This window comes from Solea solea, chromosome 7 (genome assembly GCF_958295425.1).
Source record: "Solea solea chromosome 7, fSolSol10.1, whole genome shotgun sequence".
Taxonomy (NCBI): Eukaryota; Metazoa; Chordata; class Actinopteri; order Pleuronectiformes; family Soleidae; genus Solea; species Solea solea.
Window position 1 is genome coordinate 25,066,476 of NC_081140.1, and position 21,725 is coordinate 25,088,200.

Consider the following 21,725-nt stretch of genomic DNA (forward strand, 5'->3'; position numbering starts at 1 on the left):
CCTTCTTACTAGTAAATTTATTTAATTTACACAATAATGCTCAACTCAAAGTGGCTTCAATTGTTGAATCAGCACTTTTTAAGGAAACTGAAATCATGTGATTGGAAAAACTATATAGATAGAGTTCATACAATTTTCATTCTTTTTAAATCAATTAAATTGATTTTAAGGCATAGGTCAATTTATCAATGCGAAAAATACATAAAACCCGCAAACAGAGCAATGTTAGACCAGGAGAGGGCGCCAGAGTCCCGTGTTTACATTCAGCGTCACATCCGCGGAACCTTTGCTCAGTGAGTCGAACGTTTGATGGTGGCGGACTAAACATGGCTGTGTTCGGGAGGGGAGTAACCTACCTCCGTCTCCTCAGGTAAAAATGTCACATTTGCAAACAGATAAAGACCGTAATTTTAAACACTAAACACGCGAAACGAACAGTGTTAATGAAATGAAACGCTGTTGTTGTTTCAAATGTGAGAAAAGCACAGTGTTTTTGTTTGCTAACAGCGCTAACAACGTAGCTGTAGCATTGACACGGTTGTGTTTTTGTAGTTTATAAAGTCATATACAGAAGAATGACTCAACAATAACGAGTAAAATCGCTGTTAAATAAATATACAAAGAAAATATTTAAGATTGTTGTAACACAACTTTAATAGGCTGTTTACAGTGTGATTTCCCCAGTTAAATGCCAATAAAAGGGTGTTTAAATGTAGGGAAAGTAGAAGTAAACACTACTTTTGGTACAATGTAATAAAAAATAAGTAAATGACATCCATTAACATATGAAGGGTGAAGTGACTTATGTTGTGTGAAAAAGAGCTATATAAATATAAATGTTTTCTAATGTTGCAGCGTTATTTGTCAAATCTGAATTTCCACCATTATATGAATAACTTCTTTCGCATTTAGAAATTCTAGAGAGCACTTTTTCCAAGCTGATTATAGCATCATTAAAAAAATTATCAAGAGAATTCATTTATGCTTGTCACTAAAATGGCCAGTGTTTACTTGGGCTGAACATGGCCTACTGCAATTTTATAATCGCAGGAGGTGCAATATTTCTTAAAGCCATCTTGATCACAATAAGTATGTTTTTCCCCCACCATTTCAATTTATTATTAACTTTACTTACATTTTACTCAGGAGTTAAATGTAAGATAACTGGATCGTACAGGACATGAATGGTTTAAACTGAAGCTGTTGATTTGTTTTATTCAGGAGTTCTGCTCGTGTCCTGTTCACCTGTAAAAATCCTGCTGTTCACAAACTGGGAAAATGGACAAATGTTCTTTATGCAAGTGTAACATCTCTAACACTGGGAGCTGCACTCTGTGCTATACCATTCAAACAGGTGAGTCTGACACTGACCACACAGATACATGTCAAACATACAAACAAATGAACAGTTATTTACATCAAAACGTAACATTTAGGGCTGCAATTAATGATTATTTTCATAATCAATGAATCTGTTGATTATTTTCTTGATTGATCAAGTAGTTGTTTGGTCCGTATAATGTCAGAAAATGACTAAGGATTTCTTTTGTTATATTGAGCAAAGAAAGCATATTCACATTTAAGAGGCTGAAAAGTCAGGATAATATTAAGTCCAGTTTTGTGTTATAAAACAGTGACACATACACTTTATGGTACATCAGATGTTATTTTGACAGTGTTTTTATGATTTTATTGAAGTAATCACATGGTGTTTCTCTTTCCTAACTGTCTCGTTTCTACTCTTGTCCATGTCTTTATTGCAGGTTGAAAACCTCTCTCATGATGCTCTGATCAAACGAGCAGCCTCTCTGGTCACAGACAGCTCAAGCACTTTCCTCTCACAAACCACTTTGGCTCTCATAGACGCCATCACCGAATATTCTAAAGTAAGACTCTTCACATCCTGTGATTGTTCTCCGGTGTGAAAAATGTTTTGATAAATATGTGAATGTAAAAAAGGGGGATTTCATGAAGCTTTTTGTCTGAGTTTATCTTGAAATAGTGCACGGTTGAGAGGTGGAAGTTACTGTTTACTGTCTATATTTTGCTTATTGCCTTCTGTACAAGCTTGTTTGAACAGTGTTATGATATGGTTTACGTTAGTTGGTCCGGTCTAGAGGTTGAACTATTTTTTTCCGGGTTAGGGTAATAACCCTTTTGTTTGTTAAATGTAAACAGTGTATGGATGTAACAGTTTGTTGTTTGTCAACAGGCTGTGCACACGCTCGTCGCTCTTCAAAGCCGATATCTGGATGCGCTGGGAAAACTGAGTCCGTCAGAGGAGGACTCAATCTGGCAGGTTATCATTAGCCAGCGAGCACTGGTCAGTTAATCCACTGAATTCCTGTTAATCTATAGACATTCACGTCGTAAATATGAAAGGAGACCATCAGGACTCTGAAAAACCACACAGAGTGGTGTAGAGTTGTGTTTTGAGTCCGTCTCAGGTTTCATAATTCTCTCTGTCCCGACAGGTTAATGAGAGACAAGATGAATGCCAGCGTTTGGAGTCGACGTGGGTCACTGCGGTGAAGCTGTGTGAGACGGCAGCTGAGGCGGCGTACACATCAGGTGTGTAAGAAGGTGACACGAGTGTAGCCAGAGAGATGTGTAACTGATTGGTGCAGATGTTATGGTCGCGGGTTTTCTCAGGACTCTTTTAAACCACAACAAGTGCGAAGCCGTGACTCATCCTCTTAAATCTTCTTTACGCCGAGGTCCGTGCCCGCTTTCTTTTCAGCGTTTGTCTATTTTACACTTTGGGTCATTTGCCGTCGCTCGACACGTCTTTGTGCGGAGCTAAATGGAGACGACGGACAGCAGCGCTTTCCTAACGACCGCGGCATAACCTGTGAACCTGAGGCGGCGGCGGTGTTACGACATCTCAACTTTGTTTTTCTGCGTCTGTGTGTTTCCAGGAGCCGAGCATGCGTCCGTCACCGTGAGGACGAACGTTCATTTGGCTCAGTCGCAGGTGGAGGACGTGCAGAAACTGTCGGCGGACGCAGATAAGAAGTTAGCTGAGAGTAAAGTGACGGAGGTTGAAATGATGGCACGGCATGCCGCTGCTTTACAGAGTAATGACGACGAGGAAGAAGTGCCTGAAGCTTATCTGAGAGAAGACTGAGAGCTTATCAGACAACAGCAAACACTGTCTTCTTTCACTGTGCGGCCCTTTTTGTCTCTTGTCAGTCACTGTGTCTCAGTCACAGTACAATGTGGAGTGTTCAAGTAAAACTAGAAGAGTCGATAAAACACCAGTTTCAATTCGGACAAAATACACTTTACAATAAAATTAAATTTAACACTTTTAGTAGCCTTAATATAGTTTGAAATGGTTTGGTCAAATGCAGAGGAAGGATAAAGATTATATTCAGGGTTCCCACAGGTCCTTGAAATCCTTGAAAGTTTGTGAATTTCGTTCTAAATTAGACATGTGTAATTGAAAGTGCCTAGAAGTTGATATTGCTTGATGTACGTAGACTAGGCCTACGCAGAACCAACGTGGGGTCATAATTACTAGCGGTGTTGTGGACACTGTCTCTCTCTCTCTCTGCTGTCAACGTCAGATTCGGTGCGGAACAACAAGCACATTTCACGTGATGCCTGAAAATGAAAATGAAAAATGAAAATTCCAAGATCTCTGTCTCACCAAAGAAAATTTACAAAGACTGACTTTGACCAAGATCCCAAGGACAATCACTTGTCCGGAAGCAGAGTGTGCTGCAAATCAATAAAAGTGGACGCCATCGTGGGCGAAGGCAAGCTCTTACAAGTTGCCCTCCCATCTTATTAATAAGCCTGTCAACCTTGAATTTAAACCTTGTTATCTGGACCTTGAATTTGAGGGAATTAGTCCTGGAAAGTCCTTGAATTTGATGTCTATTAAGGTGTGGGAACCCTGAATATATTGGACAAAGGATGTTGAAGATGGAGCTGCCCGAGGCAGGAGGAAAAGAAGATGATGTTGTGAAGGAGGACATGAGGACAGTCACAATAGGACACAAGGGAGAGGACAAGATGGATGCAGATGAGTCGCTGTGGTGCCCCCTAAAGTGAGAAGAATTAGTTTTAATATGTTTAAATAGTTGGAAATATGCCCTGAAATACAGTTACATTGATTGTATTTTGACACTTAAAGGTCCAAAATGTAACATTAACTGTAGGTGAAGAGTAGTGTAGAAGATTTAACTTTTTCACTTGTATTTATTACTTAAATAGGATAATAAGTGTTATACTTAAATGTAATACTGTTCCAGGGTATATTTGTATCTTCATTGAAACTGGTGTTAAATTGATTTTTTTTGTGTCACTTTACCGTCACAAAATTTAATTGTAATAGAGAATCACATACAATGGGAACAAGCATTTCCACATATGGTCATTAAAGACTTATTTGTTTAATGATTATAAACTGTGTTATTCATAGATGCTCGTTCTTTTCCTCTTTGCTCGTCTGCGTCAGATTGTTATTGTCATATTCTCAGGATTCATTGTAATAAAGACAAGACACAGCTTTAAAAAAAACAACAACTCAAAACTGTTTATTATTGATTTCCACTTGATGCAGAAAAAGAAAAAAAATGATGTATTTATTTAGGAATATTTTAGTATGTTATGAATAAATGGCTCATGGGTTTATTTCAGTATTGTGTTGCTGTGTTACTGTTACATTGTTTTTGCCGAGTATTAGAAGAGGATTTACTTTTATGTTCATCTCAACATTAGTGTTGGAGCCACAGTAACAAATGTGTGCATTTAAATTCCCCTCTTTAAATTCTCACTCACCTGTTCCTCCTGAGAACGTTTTATTTTTCCTATAAAGGCAGTGTTTTCTTCTTCTTCACTTGTTATTTGTTTCACTCGTCGGCTCTGCCTTCAGTGTAAATTACCCGTGTCGTGACTTTCACCTGTGGAGCTTTTAGGTCGTCTCTTACCTTCTCCACTGTCATCACTTCATCCACAGCGTTGTCTCTTTCTACACTGTCACAGAGAAAACAACAAGCCAACCTGTTTCTGGTCAACAGTGGAAAAAAGTAACTTTTTTTTTTTAAATGAAAAACTGGAAATTTTCTTTCCGACACACTAGACGTAGAATTATTTTCCTAAATATGGTAGAACTCATGAAAACACATGATGTAATATTTAAAACAATAAGTTAAATATCTTTACTTAGTAAGCCAACTGTTCATACTGGGAATAAATATCAGTATCATTGCAGTAATACATTTTCAAATGTATTGCAGATAAAATGTAATTTTTGCAATAAACGTCAGATAATTAAAATTTAAAGAATTTCAGTTTTTTAACTTGTTTTTAAACAGAAAATGACATAATTTGGCGACAAATTTGTGTTAAGGCACACCCTAAAGTGTGTTTTATATTACTAACAAAGTTGATATTCAGCGGATCAAACTTAAAATTTTTGGAACGGGGACTAAAAATGAATCCAGTGACACAATCTTTCATTACCAGCAGATGGCGCTCTAAAACCACTATAGCATACATGTTTACAATCACTTCACTTGGTTGCGTTGCATTAGAGCACCTTTTTAATTGCAAAGGATAAAACTTAAACTGTTTTCTTTTATGTCTATGGCGTTTGTGTGGGACCCCCTGATGGAAATGTTCTACATCCCCTGGCACCTTCAAATTTTAACTTTAACTGTAACTGTAATTTTAACTGTACACCTACACTCCCCCCCCCCCATTTAAACCAATACATGTACTGTATATACTGTAATTATGCATTATCATTTTGAGCTTCAAACGCTTAATTTATCTCCATCACGTTTACGCTACGAGCGGGATATTAAACACTGGGGATAAATTAGTGTAATTACACTGTTCAAATATTTATACTTTTGTGTTTTGCTGCTAGATGTAATAGTCGGTGTCCAAGTCTAATGTAAATATGCTCTGTAACAGGTATATACATACACACTCTCTCTTATAATAATTGTCCTCAAACTAAAGGTCGGCGTGTACTGCAGAGGGTCATTTCAGAGGGAGCTCATTATGGGGGAAGACCTAGTGTACAGTACATGGAGCTGCGAGCATCAGCAGTGAGGTGACCTCTTCCCTCTGTAGATGGTCAAGCTTTGGCAGTGGATCAGAACAGGAGTGTGTGGCTGTGGAGGAGGAGGAGGGAGGGAGGTCCTGAGGTGTGTGAGGACCAGCTCACCAATGTGACTGGTGAGGAATGTTGTGTTGAACAAAGGCTGTTTTCACAGACTGTAAAACCAAATGTGCCAGACAGTGTGAGTGGATGATGCACACCCACTGGTCACAGGAGGAGGAGAGGGGGTGGTGGTGGTGGTCACGGCAGACTTTTCTGCCTGCAAGGAAGAAAGGGAATGTATTAGTTGTGCTTATTCAGACAGCAGTCAGTGTTAAAAAAACCTAAATGAGGTGCCACAATTACAAAGGTCACAGGGCCATAAATGCTCATAAACTATTTAGTGCTACTGAGGGGCTTCGAGCAGCAGTTAACACATAAACCATTTCAACCAAACACGTCAGATTATTAGTGAATTAAAGCTGCAGTATGTAATCTTTGGTGATTTCGTTTTGTTGTTGTTTAGTCTGTTTATTTTTTATTATCATTAGCCCTAAAAAGTCACCGCTGTGTTGTCACAGCAGCACATCACCTGCGCTCTCTGTCTTGTCTCCTCTGCGACCTTTCTGCTCGACTGTGATGCATTCAATGATGCTCGTAAAATCCGCTCGCTCACTGTCATGTCCCCACAAAAAAATGTTGCATTTAATTCAAGCTCAGGCTCAATAATTACAGTGAACCGGGCCAGACTCGGACAGATTGTGCACGGGCTCAGGTTGGGCTGGTTTTTCTTGGTCCAAATCTAAACTCTAATATGAAAATGGCCTCTGTCAATCAAAACTTTATATATAGCTCCAGACGTCAGGTGACTCTGTTTTTACGAACAGCCATGTTGGCAGTGTAAGAATGCTGCAGAAATGAACGGAAACGAGTGCTGGATTCAACCTGCGGAACTTGACAGACAGAGTACATCTGATCCTTATAATGCCCCCGGTGTGCTTTTTATGAGTTTAGAAACAGCCGGAGAGGACATTAATCCAGACATGCAGTGTCCTGACATCTTCAACTTCCTGATTAATAACTTCCCTTCATCTTACTCCAGAGAGTCACTGAACGCTTACAAGAAACTGGAGGGAAACAAATGGACAAAATCTGGCTTTGTGACAAACATTCACCTCTGGAGTCTACTGGGTAAAATAGTGTCACATTAGCAGAACATAGCATAATATTAGCATTGGCAAAGGGCAGTATAATGTAAATAACTGGTTTGTTAACATTGCTGTGCAGACTAGCTCTTGGTAAATCTAGTCTGGGTCCATGATTTACCAAGAAATCCTTGAGGGTTCCCATCCGTCGCTCTGGATCTGGATCTTTCGGGATCCGATTAAGTGTTCTTTCGTTATTCTGCTTTAGCACAACATCTATCAACCATCTTCACTTTTATGATGAAAACAGCCTTTAAAGAGACAGGTAATCTGACATTTTGCCTTGTTCATGCGTTGTCTCGTCTATAGAGATGAATAGCGCCATTTCCTGCCAGAGGGGGGCGTTACCTTGGTTGTGTGACGTCAGCTGACCAGAGCTCTATAGACGCCTCTGAACATCCATTTGTCAAACTTTAACGCGGCGTGAAGCGAATCTCGAATCTTGAGGTTTTAAAACAGGAGTCCTTTGACTATGGTTTGACTGTAACGGACATTTGCTAATATATAAGTGACACGGTACAGCTTTAAATTGAGCTGAACAATGATACGTTTTCAGACTGAAATCGCAATTTGAAAACCACGCTCGCAAGAGCTGCAATTTCAATGTTCTTTGTTTTTACCACATTTTGAACACTACCCATTCACAACAGTTGACATGGCGTCAGCCAAATCGCAAAATACCAGTTGCCACTTGGTTTTGATTGAGAGACCCCTAGTGGATAAAATTACACACTGTGCCTTTTAATTGTTTTGTGGAGGAAAAGAGGAAAATTAGACGTGATTTATCATCTCATAAAGACACAAGTCTCTCCTCGTAGCACTGACCCTGCGGGGGAGATTGATCGGCGAAAAGGGCAGCACTTTCACCTGGGGATTTATTGCTCTTTGAGGATATAAATAAACCACCAGAGGGTATAAAAGCAGGGGGTATGGTGTCGTGACACATCATGGGTCATGCCTTAATCACACTGAAGCTGAGCGTGTAGCACTGGGAGAGAGCGCTGGTGGTTCCCCGCAGAGTTAAAGCAGGCCGCGGTGATGCCACTCACTGCGGAGTGAAGCTCGACATGAGGGAGCCACATTGAAACCAGCATTTCTGCTTATCTCCCGTGAATAAATATGATGTTCCCCCGAAAGTGCTGAGGGAGCAAGTTTATCACTTCAAGCTACAGTGCACGATAATAACACCGTGCTGCTGCACACGACGCCGGATTACAGAACGTGTAAAAGCTGTAATTATCCCAAAGAGGAGAACAATGCGAGGCGGTATTTCATTACCACTTTGTTTCAGGGCAGAGCAGTTTCAGTCGAAGCTGCACGGAAATGCAGTTTCTCTTTTTTTTCAGACAGAAATCAGCCAAGTGGTTTAGCTGCGTGTGACTGTTTTGTCCTTCAGCAGACAATCTCCTGGGCTTTATATTAACTTTCACATTCACTTCCTCTTCTCCTCCCTGGAGTTTTAGAGGAGCTTCATGACTTTGGTTACACATTTTCTACTGCACATGTGCCTCAGCAGCCTCCAACAATAATACACTAAAGTCTGTGAGAACTGAAGGAGAAGCCTCTTGAAAGAGAGGTGAAACTTCTTCAAGAAATCTGCAAGTCCACTCACTGAATGAAGTGGATAAATGTGAATCTACACAGATAATATGACAACTTATCACTAAATACTCCTGTTTCTACTCTTAAAAACCCTCTACCTCATCTAATTTGTATTTATTTCATGTCAAAATGGCAAAGTTAGTCTTTTCTACACAGACTGTTGTGAAGAGTTGGAGTCTAGTTGGTACAGAAAAGATTTAAAGACAGTGTGAATGCAGTTGTGACCTTTAAAGTGTACAGTATACAGCTGGGCTTGAGGTGGGTCAGTACTATCCTGTACACAGTTTTCTCTATTTTACTGTTATGAGTATCTATCTATCTTTTTGCATATTCTGTTTAGGTTATCTGTCCAATTCATGATTATGGCCCAGAAAAAAATTCATTTTCCAGGCGGCAATTGTTTTTGGACTGAAATCTTAAGAGTAATCTATACAAAATGTGAAACATAAGCCCAGTTTTAAGTTGGACTACATATTTAACTTAATGGGTGTTGTGAACATCACTGACAGACTGTCTTTGGTTATCTTTGATTTACTGAAACATGTAATAATTTAGTGTTTAATGGTTTAGCAATACATTCATACACACGTGTCATATGGATTTTTCCCGTGTCATATGAATTGTCCATATTTTTTGACTGAATGTTTAAAGAAATACTTCATTCCCACTAGTTAAAATACCTTTTTAAACCCATTTAACCACAGTAATGTGTATAATTGGCTCATTCAGTGTCAGTAGGAACTTAAGACCCAGGTAAACACACTGATTTCTTCTTTGTCTGCATTATTTTTGCCAAGATGCACCATTTCTAGTACAATGCTTAGCCAGTTAGCATAGCTGTTAGCTTTCATGTTTGTAGTGCTCCTTACTTTTTTAAAACTTTGGCCTGGCACTCAATATCAGTTATTTAATCTATCTAATAATCTAAACTATTTATTTAAAAAAAACTAAAGTAAAATATGCAAAATATTAGCCACTGTAACATTATCACTGTGTGTGCTTGTGTTGCTAAGTGGTTACTTCCTGTCAAAATAATGTAGGGAAGTTTTGGGGAATTTCATTTTAGTAGTTGTTTGTATAGAATAAATATGTATTTTTGCAAAACACAACAGGACAAAAAAAACATGGGGAACTAAAATTATGTTAATTACCTTCATTATCAGCTTAATTTGAGTTTTAAAATCCAAAAACTTTTATGAAAATGTGAAAAGAAGATTGTGATTCGGATGGTGGTGTACCATTCGAAGAGTTAACTCATGTTCCCTCCAGCAATAAAACATAAAATTGACCTGTTCTGTCACATCATTGAAAAAATAGTACTGTGACTGTTTGAAAGTCCATTAATGGATTCAGCAGTAGCAGCTTAGTGTTAAATAGTGCCAGTTTACTGTTTACGGGCATGTCTTGGAATGAAAACAGTTTCTCTGCACAGCAACCATTTTGACATGATTATACAAAAGTGATGTTAATAGGGCTCTGCTCTATTTCATAGGTCCTGAGCTTTAACCGAGCAGAACAGCGTAACACTGGGTTTGAGTGAATATCTGTGTCTCCGTGTTACGGAAAATTTGGCAGCCATGCTCTTAAATTGGTCGTATTTGTGCATATTTTACATATATTGACTCTAATTTGATTTGATTTTTATTTCACGTCTAAATAATTGCTGTGGAGGAAGGTCCACACAAACAAAAACTTCACTGTGACAACCCCCACTGTAATAGTTAAACAGTTATCCACTTATGTGTTGTTAAACAGTTAGTCCGTAATCTACGTATATTCAGCATTATCCAGGGTCAGATTAATCCTCCAGGGCCCTCATTACTCACCCAATTTCTCCAAATCATTTTGTGGTAACTTGAACCCATATGACAATGGTATATGAAGCAGGATTTAAGACGCGTGTACAAGAACGACCTGGAATCACGATTAAAATAACAATGTAGGTGTCAGTTCAAAGCCCTAATCATTTCAGTTTATCTTGCGCTTTAATGTTTTGAAACTGGATTTCCAAACAAATGTTCAATTAATCAGGTTTCTACAAAACTAATTGCCACGTGGTGAACCGGCAGTGTTATGGTCCCCAGAGATTTGGGGGGGGGGGGCTTCAAGGCAGCTGCTTGTTTTACCCAGCTGGTAATCCAACCTTGATCTCTTCCTACGGCAAAAGTCAATGCTTTTAAAATACCTCATGGATGAGGAAGTATAGTATTTAGATTTTCCTGCTTCTTAAATGTGAATATGTTCTACTTGCATTGCTCTATTTGACCATGAAATCATTAAAACTGAAAAATTGTGGTTTGTGGACAAAACAAGACACCTGACCTTTTATGGACCAAACATATACTTGATTGATCGAGAAAATGATTGACAGATTCATCGATTATGATCATTAGTTGCAGCTTTAAAAACAATTTGTTACTTTCTATCAGAAAAGGACAAAAGACACAGCCACTGAAATAAAACAAATGATAATAGAGAAAGTAATAATGGCAACAATAAGACACAAATGACCACATTTAGTGACACTAAACAGCTATGTCGACTCTCAAAGTGACAAGAAACTGCCACAAAACAACTGCGACCAGACACAACAACCACAAAGAGCTGCAAAACAAACACAAATTGTTAGAAATTACTTAAAATGAGATGCCAAATAACCACAGGGAAACAACCACAAGTGACATAAAAGTATTATAAAGAGAGGGAGAGAGAAAAAGAATGAAACAAACAATTGCAAAGAGTCACGAAACCACAAAATGACCCAGCTAAATTTCTTTCACTGAAAAGAATGGGAAACGAGATTTTAGCCACTTAACAAAAAGCCCACTGAGCAAAAATTGGCAACGATAATTTAAGAATATTTATTTCACCGTTAAATAGTCCTTTCTGGTATGAAGCACAGCTGTGTCTTGCTAAATGCAGACTATATGAATGCATAGGGACCCCCAAGCCACCAGGGGGCGCAATCAAGCCGTTCAGTCCGCTGCTGTGTTAAAAATATTTGGTGTACGTCATCGACAACACTCGTTCTGACTGATTAAATGTGAGTGTGCATGTGTGACACTTTTTACAAGTGACCATAAAGTTTTATTTGCCATTTATGTCTTTTAATGACACATTTGCAGTCCAGATACATTTGTGACAAACTAATATAGGCAGAAATAACCTCTTGTGTGTTGTATTTCCACAGCTCTTCTTCATATCATGCTTTTTCTGTCTGACACAAACCACACAGATTACTGGGAATTCTTCTACACAGGTAAATATGTTCCTGGTGATAAACGTTCCTGGAAATGTTGCTATAATTATAGATTTAGATGATCGTGAAACATCTAAAGCGTTAGGAATCGCTTCCTGGTAATTTGGCAAACTCGTGGGCCCCCCCCAAACAGCATGTTGCTTAGGGCCCCCACAAAGCTAGAAACGGCCCTGGTGTGACGAAAAAGAGGAATGAAAAGGAGATTAAAAAATGATAAGGACACAAAGTGTCAGTAGTGAACCCAGAATAAAAAGAAACTGTGTACTGCACCTTTATGTTAATATGACAGCTTTGATGATGTATGATGGAGAGATCATAGTGTTTCTTACACACACACACACACACACACACTGTGGACTGGAGCACTGCGTGCGTGTCTGCGCATGGTATTCGTCACGCAGCAGAGAAGTGGTTCAGTCCACGCGGAGCCGTCGCTATGGAGTGAAGCAGCCGCAGAGGCAGATCCTGAGTGAAGAAGCCACAGCCACGGAGAGAAAGAAAGAGAAAGAGAAGAAGACAGATTCGTCCACGGAATTAGAGAGAGACAGCGAGAGCGGGAATCATGGAGAGAACTCAGCCACGACACGGACTGAGACTTTTTACATCACTCCTCATCTTTTGCGGACTTACACGTGAGTTTTACGGCTTCTTTTGCTTCCTCGCTGTGACATTTCAGGAGCATCAGGGAGAGAAGTTAGCAGCAGAGGAGCTGCAGTGTTCGCCGTCACAGTCATCGATTCAAACGATACCGAGGCTCACAAAAATCTGCCTGTTAGCTTTATTTTAGCTAACGGTTCCTGTGTATGTATGTGTGTGTGTGGAGGAGAGTTGTTCCTAACGTTACGTCGCTTGGAAAGAAGCTGCTCCTGGCGTTTGCTAACTTACTAACTAACTAACTATCTAAACTAACCCTTCTGCGTTTGAACAATAGTTAATGTGAACTCACACCAGCGTTAATCAAAGTCACATTCTGAGTCGTCACTGGGACCACGACGCAACTTTTTGCAGTGTTTCTGGTTGTAATTGTGCGCAAATTCTGTAGCTAGTGTTATTTTTTTGTGTCACATCATGACTTGGCTAACAGGACTTAAGGAGTGTGTGTGTGTGTGTGTGTGGGAGAAACACCGGCTCTGAGGCTGGGAATCGGTAGAGCTTTCATGATACGATATTTTCTCGATAATCCGATATTATTGCAATATTGAAAATACAAGTTGCGTGTTTATCACATTATTTTCCGTTCTGTTACCTTTTTTACAACTGCAAGCTCTCACTTTAATGTTCAGTGTAATAAATGCAGTGAACTTAACATTAAGTATTTTTGTTCCGAATTGTCAGTCATCAGTTGATTTTTACCGCAACTAATGATTATTTTGATAATCAAGATAATAACCAACGGATACATCGATTATTATTATATTTTATTTGTTCCATAAAATGTTGAAAAATGTTGCGTCAGTGATTCCCAAACCTGAAATAACGATGTCTTGTTTTGTCCACGAATCAAAATTTTCTGTTGTAATGATTGCTTTGTCCAATGGAGCAATGAAACCAGAAGATATTCACATTTAAGAAGCTGAAAAATCTGAAAGAAAAAAACTCTAAAACTGAATAATTGATAATCAAAATAGTTGATGATTAATTTAATAATTGGTTAATGAAATAATCGTTGTGGCCCCAACATTTATTAATTTCCACTCAAAGGATAAACCGCTTTTTTTAATTTGCACTTTTGATTGATTGATTAACTGAAACTTAAATGGAAACAAAAAGACACAAAAAATTGGTTGGTGCATAAAGGAGCTAAAAGGTGGAAACAGATTGAGCGAAATAAAAGATGGTATTAATAAATCGCGTGGTATATTTGAGAATCGATTATTTGATTTTGTTTTAATAATTAATAAATACATCAATCAAAGTGAATGATTTCGGTTTGTGGACAAAACAAGACGTTCAAAAACACATTTCTGACATTTTTGTGGACCAAACGACTAATGGACTAATCAAGAAGGTCATCAGCAGATTATTCGGTTATGAAAATAATTGATAGGGGCAGTCGCAAAGTGAAATGTTGCTTTAGCTGATTAGGACTGACCAGGAAACTACAACATTCTTCAATTACTGCAACAATAGATGGGAAGCAGCAATCAAACACAACCTTGTAACAGTTCCTGGCACTCTTATTTACGTAAGCAAGTTGCACTTTCTGTTTCACCTTGTGATAGTCTCCATGGTCCCATATTAGTTGTGATTCGGTGGCAGTAATTGTTCAGGGGACAATATGAAAATTTCATGACCAAAATAATCGTAGCACTTTGTCTCTCTTCGCGCCTCCATCCATGTTCTCTCTTTTACCACTAACACCAGTGTCTGGCATTTTTGCAATACTAAATATAGTGTGCGGAGCGCAAAGGATGATGGGTATTCGCATGATGATGGGACTCTCTAGTTCTCATTTCCCTCCATTCAGCTCCACTGTGACTTAAACAAAACCACAATTTTGCTTGTAAAGACCTATGTTTTCATTCTGTTTCAGGCCCACAATGGTATCGAGAGGCTTTTGTGTTTGTGTTGTTGTGAAATTGACAATCGTTATATTCTTAGTCGGTACTTTTTAAAAGAAAACTCAAAAAAATTCCAATGTATCACATCATGACTTGGAGGGGGGGGGGGGGGGGGAGTACCATCTGACTTCTCTTCCACTCAAATGACCAGAAAGTCATTGAGAGGCAGCAGTTGTTAGAGATGTCCCAAAATAGAAATGAAATGAAATATTATGGGTGTCACTCATTGAGAGCAAAGAGGAGCTCCTTTGTAAAAGTTTGCCAAGTGGTTGGACACAGATGTGGTGGGATAAACGTTATGTGATACAGGAGGAGGAGGAGAGGCAGTGCAGACTCCTCCGCTGTGGGCGTGAGAGGTGGCAGGGGAAATGAAGACATATTTTAAGGGAGGCACTGCAGTCGCACAGTCTCTAGAAGTATTGACCTGCAGTTGGGCTGCATGCCAACCAGAGCACCCTCCAGTCTCACACTGTCCCGAGTCGTGAGGCTGGAGGAGGGCTCGTCTTTATCCCAGTCCTGAGCTGGGATTACAACACATGTCCTGCAAAGACAAAAGAGGGGGACAAACACAGATGGATGCCTAAGTAAATACTGCCCAGGAATGCACCATTTGTTTTTTTTCTCCCCCCTGAATGCAGGGGCAATAAAAGCTCTGCAAGAAAAGCATATTTAATGTAATCCTGCATGGCTAATTGTAATATGTGACAGGCTCCCAATACAGCTGTCATCGCACATTATCCTTTGTGAAGAGCTCCAAAAAAAGGATTATTTTTAAGCAGATTCTCTGAATTTATCACTTAATGCCTTTTCTAATAATCCCCCCAAATCTATCAAAATCTATCAAAATATTTACTCCTCCTTTCTTCCTGAGCAAAGTATTCAGCCAGCAGGCCAAATAACATAGAAATGCACATGTTATTGGGAAGCTAAATAGATCATTTGACAGTAAAGAAAAATAGTTCCAAGGGATGATGTGATTTGCAGATTATTGTACTGTTGATTAGGGCTGCAACTAATTATTATTTTCTTAATTGATTCGTCTGATTAGTTTCTCTATTAATTAAGTTGTTGTTAAGTCCATAAAATGTTGATCAGTGTCTCCCAAACCTTGAAACGAGGATGGTGATGTGTGTCTGTTTATCCATACGCTGACTTTTTTTTAAAAAAGTTTTATTGATTTCTTATGGAGCAAATAAACCAGATTTTTTCGATTATTGATTACTTAATCGTTACAGCCCTATGTTGAATTTCTGAAATCTGACTTTATATTCAAATATTCACCTTTTTAACTTGATAGAACATTAAATAATGTTTGATAAACCCCAGTAAAAGCATTTTAAGAACCAGAGTTCACGCATGACACTTTTTACAAGTGACCATAAAGTTTTACTAGCTATTTATGTATTTTAATGACAAATTTGCAGTCCCGATACATTTGTGACAATCTAGTATAGGCAGAAATAATGTATTTTTTGGCTTGGCATATGCACCAGTCAAGCTCTTGTGTGTTGTATCTCCACAGCTGCCACTAGTGTCATCTCCTTCTCTCTCTCTCTCTCACACACACACACACACACACACACGCGCGCACACACACACACTTGGACCTCATTCTCTTACAGAGTCATCTTCTTCATACCATACTTTTTCTGTCTGCACCCACAAAACACTGGTTCATAAATCAACACAGGCAACTGATAAACAACACTCTGCTGCAAACTAAGCTGGTTATCCTTCCAAACATGTGCTGCTCACTGCTAAATGTGTGCAGGTTTTCAGTCCAAATCGACACCTTGACACTGAAATTATCTCAATGTTTGTGTTGTTGTTGTTGTTGTCGTGTTTGGAACAGAGACGTGCAGGTTAATGTGGCTGCATTATCATATGGCTGGAGCCCATGTGGCGGAGGCATATCGTAGTGTGTGCAGGAGCACTTGACGTGACACAAGGCGCATTGATGTCGGTAGTTTCCTTGACTGTGTCATTATCAGTATCTCTATAGTGTTGACGGCGTTGTGAGGAGGGGATTCGTTCGAGGCGTGGCCACAGACTGTGAGGTCTGTAATTGAAGACCATAGTTTTGTGGTTTCTTCTCTTGGAGCCGCATGATTCACAATCTAAATAAATAATGTAGTAATGGAGCCACCGAAATTACAGACTCAAAACAGAAATAGAGTTGAAAAAAAAGCAGTTCACTGACTGAGCAGATTTTTTTCCTTTTGCCTGTTAATGTGCTTCATTGGTTAATAAATGACAGTTACATGCGGCCAAGAAAGTTTGTCTGTCGCTGAAAATGTCGTTAAAACGGCAACGCCTCTGTCACCATATGGCAAAGGGTCAGGTCGGGTCGCGTCATCGTTTTTGGGACCTTCTGTCTGGGGATGGTGATTGGATAAGTTGATGCTAAATGGAAATTCAGGTTATAATTATAGCGACAAAGTTACAAGCCAACCCATTATGTTTTATCAGCTAGGAAATCTGCAGTTGTAGTAAAAATTTACTTGATTAGCTTAATGTTTTTACCATTTCCTCTGTCCATTTTTTTTTTTTTTCCAAATGATTGGTTTTGCTTTAATGTGACTAAGTTAAGAAGACAGACTTGTGATATACTAACTAAAGAGATATTCACAGATGCCACTTTCAATGTTGGCAGCACACCAGTCGTGTGCTGTTGTGAGAAGTAAGATTTCAGCGTTTGGATGAACATCTGTGGGTCGCAGCTGCTGCATCCATCTGAACAGCTCAGTTTATGCTTAATCTCAGCCGTGAAGCAGCAGACCGAAAACTCCTGATCACATTAAATGCATGCAGTGTTAGCTTTTTTTATGAAGGAAGGCCATCAGGAGATGAGTGTGCAGCTTTATTGTGGGACATGGAGGCTGTGTGTGTGGGGTTCAGGGAGCAGGCTGTGGTCACCAGCTTCTGTTGACTCCACCCTTTGCTTCCTCTTCCCCCGACAGATGTGACTGACTGTCAGAGGCTCTGAATGGCAAGTTGCTCCCTGGTGGTCCATTAGCAAATTCAGAGCGGTGACCTTCAGTTTTAGTTTAACCCTGCACTTGTCTGCTACCAGGGTAAACAAAAAGACAACAGTGTGTTTGCTACTGCAGGGAGTGTTGATTACGTTAAGCCAACTGCTTTAAAAGCATTCAGCATTACCCTGAAATACCCTGACTAAAGATACTGTTGATGGTTACCATCCACCTGTTTTAAAATAATGTGTATAAAAACACCAAACTATTTGACACTTTTGAAGAGACAAAAATAGCAGCAGAGGAAAACATCAGGACTGTGTGAAGTCATGAGAAGTACTTAGCATTAATATGTAAAATTAACATAAATTCCATTGCCATAATGTGCCAGTTGTTTACTTGGTCTTTAAGTCACAATTTCAAATTCGGCATTTATACCACGTGGCTGAAACGTGGTATCGATATCTTAATCTGGAGCATATTCCGAAACCGATATCAATGCAATACATTATTTATACATTTTACAAGATTACTGATGCTTACCAAACGGAATTACTTTATTTATTTATTTATATATAGCTGTTTTGCGCTACCACCTAGCCATTGCTGCCATTTTCAGTGCAACAATTACTTCCTAAGGATTGTATGGATTTTAGGTTTTTATTTTTCCGATGTCTGATCCAGTGATTTTTGACCTGTATCGGCTCATCACTGCTACCAAAAACACTGTAAATGTTCAAATAGTTTAATATAATTTGACATACATAGATGGTAAAAGTGTTGAGTGCTTCTTCAGTCTGAAGCGGTGGTTGCCAGGTCTGCTGCATAATTTGCAAATTACAGTTATTTGGTCCATGCCGGACTTTTCACACCAAATCTACATCCATGTGACCAAAGTAATTCCTTATTTAGGTACTGTATAAGCTCCTTATTTTGTCATGGCAGGTCAGAGTCCTTCTCATGTTTAGAACTACCCTGTTCCCTCTGCTTTACGTACCTTTTAGTTATATTCATTTCCTTCTCTTTCAGTAACAAAAAGCTAAAAACTATAGAGCCCAACTGAGAGATGCAACCTTTTAAAACAATTTAATGGTATTAGTGACTATAACTGCTGTTGGGTTGAGTGGGTCTGGGGCAAAGTGCCACTGAGAGGGTCGGAAAGTCGGAGAGCATAAAGAGACGTACTATTATTTTGTTGAAGTTTCCATGGGCACAAATATAGAATCGTGCCAGTCTCAACCTTTAACCCAACCGTCTGGTTTCTTCAGCCAATTACAGTGCTTCTGGTAGCCTGAGATTGTATGTCCACTTCCTCTTCAGACTAACACAGGGAGTTACCTGTCATTAGGAAAGCAGTACACGGGTAATTAGCTTTTCGAAATCCTGAGGATAAGGGGAAAATGCAGAAAAATACATAGAAAATGTTAATATTAGCGGTGGTATTTTCACCTTGTATTAACTAAAATGCCTTGTCTACTAAATGAATCTCGCACAGACACAAATTGCCTGCTTCAATCACTGAGTCATAGGAAACTGCTCTGTATAAATGGCTTCCAGATATTTCCATGGTTAATTACCTACTGTGAATGAACAGAGAGAAACATTTTTAACCGTTTTTTGCCTGCTGTTTTCAGGAGTTGGGGGGTTTTTTCCCCCTAAAAGAGCAGATCTGTGTGTGACTGAGATTGGGGTCAGACTTGGATACACTGCGGCTTCACAGTCCATATTAAAGACGTGTATACATGCAGGATGTTGCACAGTCAGCACTTGAATCCCCCAGGAGAGGAGCGCTGGGGTTATGGGAAACAGGTGTGGCTGCTTTTTCACCGCTCACTCCTATTTGTTGTGGTCATTCAGCTGTTGGGTGGTTATGGTGTTTGGGATGAGCACACAGTCAGATGTATGCACTGTCACACCCCCCTACCACCCAGGTGGGAGATTATTAACACCCACGAGTCAAATATTGGCCGTGCTGACTGTAAACTATCTGTAGAGTAAACTATCTGTAGTGTTGTCATTTGGTAGTGCGCAAAGATTTGTGACGTACAAATATACTGTAGCAGATGAAAAGGATTTCTTGTTTTTCTAGCAGCATTTCTTAGATCCGTTGTCTTCCCTCTGTAAAGTCTGTGTTACCACCCACATACATCCCGGTTGTAAGCACTCTATCACAATGTTTATTTAGTGTCCAAACCTCTGATATGAAGGGAAGGGCATTTCAAACAATAATACTACTCAACCATTATTCAAATACCACCCACCTCTGCACACACAAAAGAGAGAGAAAGAGACTGACCCATTCAGACTTGGGCTACATTCATGCTGCCCTGTTCTCATTTGGAAACAGCATTCTGCATCAAGGTCATCTGCATACTTCATACTTGCACATCAAAGGGTATATCCCATGACCAGTCAGGTACACTGGGGTTTCCTGGTGTAGACAGGAAGCTAGCTATCTCCCCTGCATCAGTTTGCTTAGTTTCAGAAAGAACAACTTTCCTGAACAACAATGGTGAAAAGTAAGAGCAGGGATCTTTTGTTATGAGACCAAAAAGAAGAAGTGTTAATGGAGCTTTTTGCTCACACCTTGCGCCCCGGGTATTTTAATGAAAATGGAGCCAGCAGTTTGACATTTCCTTTTTTTGGGCCCAAAACACCAGATTAGTGTGGGGCCGAATGTGTATCTGGAGCAGAATTCATGTGTATTTAAGTCAAAATGGTGTTGGGCTCCACTGTAATCCTATTGTATTGTTTTTGAGGCTTTTCCACACGACTTTTGACAGCTGTCGTAGTCGTGGACATTGCATGTTTCTCTTGTTTGTACAGTAGGATCTAATCTCACAGCACCACATGTTGTACTAGCACCTGGTAGTAATGTGTTCTTCTTTTGTAGTTCAATTGGAGTTTCCAAGCAGTGAAATCCACACACCATCCCGATACATATCCCTGAGAGTGGAAATAGACATTTGGCTCAAGATATCGAGAGAATTTCAGTGAGGTCACTCATCCACAGTTCTGGTTCATGTGTAGGACAGTTTAGTCAGGAACACTTGCGTCATAATTAAACCATGTATGCAGCAAATGGAAAGGCAGTTGGACTTGGATACTGATGGTTTCGCTCTTGAAATGCTCCAAGGATTGGCCAAGTAGCATGCTAAGCCAAACAGGAGGAAACCCTCGTACAAAAGCAAGTGGAAGCAAGACATTGAACATTTTAAACTTTTGAACCTAGAAAGGTAGAGGCTGGGGTGATGGTGGCAAAGCTTTGCCAGTGGTAGCAGTGTGAGGCTGCATTGACATAGCAAGAAATGAGTTGGAGAGGAATCTTGTTGGAGCATGGCTAATAGATTGCAATCAGCTGACATACAAGCTAATCAAACAATCAAAACACAAAGTAAATCCATAAATGAGTAGGAAAAAGTAGGAAATATTCACAGCATGCATTATTTACAATAATGGACTTGTCATGTGTGACAGTCCAAAATTCTGGAGATTTCAGCCAACAATACTCGCATTGTTTTAAGGAGAGATTCATCCAGAAATAACACGTTCATACTATTGTATCAGAACTTGGGTTGATGTTTCCTTGATTTCCGGACCCATCCCCTGCACTCAGTCATATCTCAGATAACATCTCGCCCATCAGCCCTGGTCTCTGATGCAGTGATGTTGCAGTAATGGCTTGAATGGGTTTTTGCATAACTGAATAGCTGCTGGTAAGCAGCCAAATGATTCTGTATTCTCCTGCCATCCCTCCCATACTGCTTACATCCAACCTTTGCCTTATACATAACTTACCATACTTCTTTATTAAATGCTGATTTTCTCTTTCAGTAGTAAAAATAATCAAATAGACTTTTTGCAATAGTGTTGTTTGTTTTTTACTGTTAAGTATTGATGAAGAAAGGAGGATTGCATTTGCTGTCTTTTATCCCCCACTGAGCTGAGCTGCTTTGTCTCACAATGGAAGAGTCTGACAAACATTATTGTTCAATGTGGTTGCTATTTTTGCCTCTACTTGCATTGCGAAAGGGATCGCAGCACAATGCAGGCCGGCATTTCTATTTA

The 21,725-nt window shown here is 39.4% G+C and overlaps 2 protein-coding genes across 2 annotated transcripts in view; both read left to right on the plus strand.

Moving 5' to 3' along the window:
• Positions 1 to 287: 287 nt before the first annotated feature.
• LOC131463244 (diablo IAP-binding mitochondrial protein-like) lies at positions 288 to 4,646 on the plus strand. The gene is made up of 6 exons (XM_058635043.1): positions 288 to 370; positions 1,222 to 1,354; positions 1,764 to 1,886; positions 2,213 to 2,323; positions 2,475 to 2,571; positions 2,919 to 4,646. Exons 1-6 carry the CDS (start codon positions 327 to 329, stop codon positions 3,125 to 3,127), a joined length of 717 nt encoding a protein of 238 aa, XP_058491026.1. The 5' UTR covers positions 288 to 326; the 3' UTR covers positions 3,128 to 4,646.
• Positions 4,647 to 12,533: 7,887 nt separating this feature from the next.
• Positions 12,534 to 21,725, plus strand: part of nectin3a (nectin cell adhesion molecule 3a) — a 42,481-nt gene continuing 33,289 nt past the window's right edge. The window contains exon 1 of the mRNA XM_058634270.1: positions 12,534 to 12,756. Coding sequence (XP_058490253.1) covers positions 12,687 to 12,756 — 70 coding nt within the window. The 5' untranslated portion in view covers positions 12,534 to 12,686. The remainder of the gene's footprint in view (positions 12,757 to 21,725) is intronic.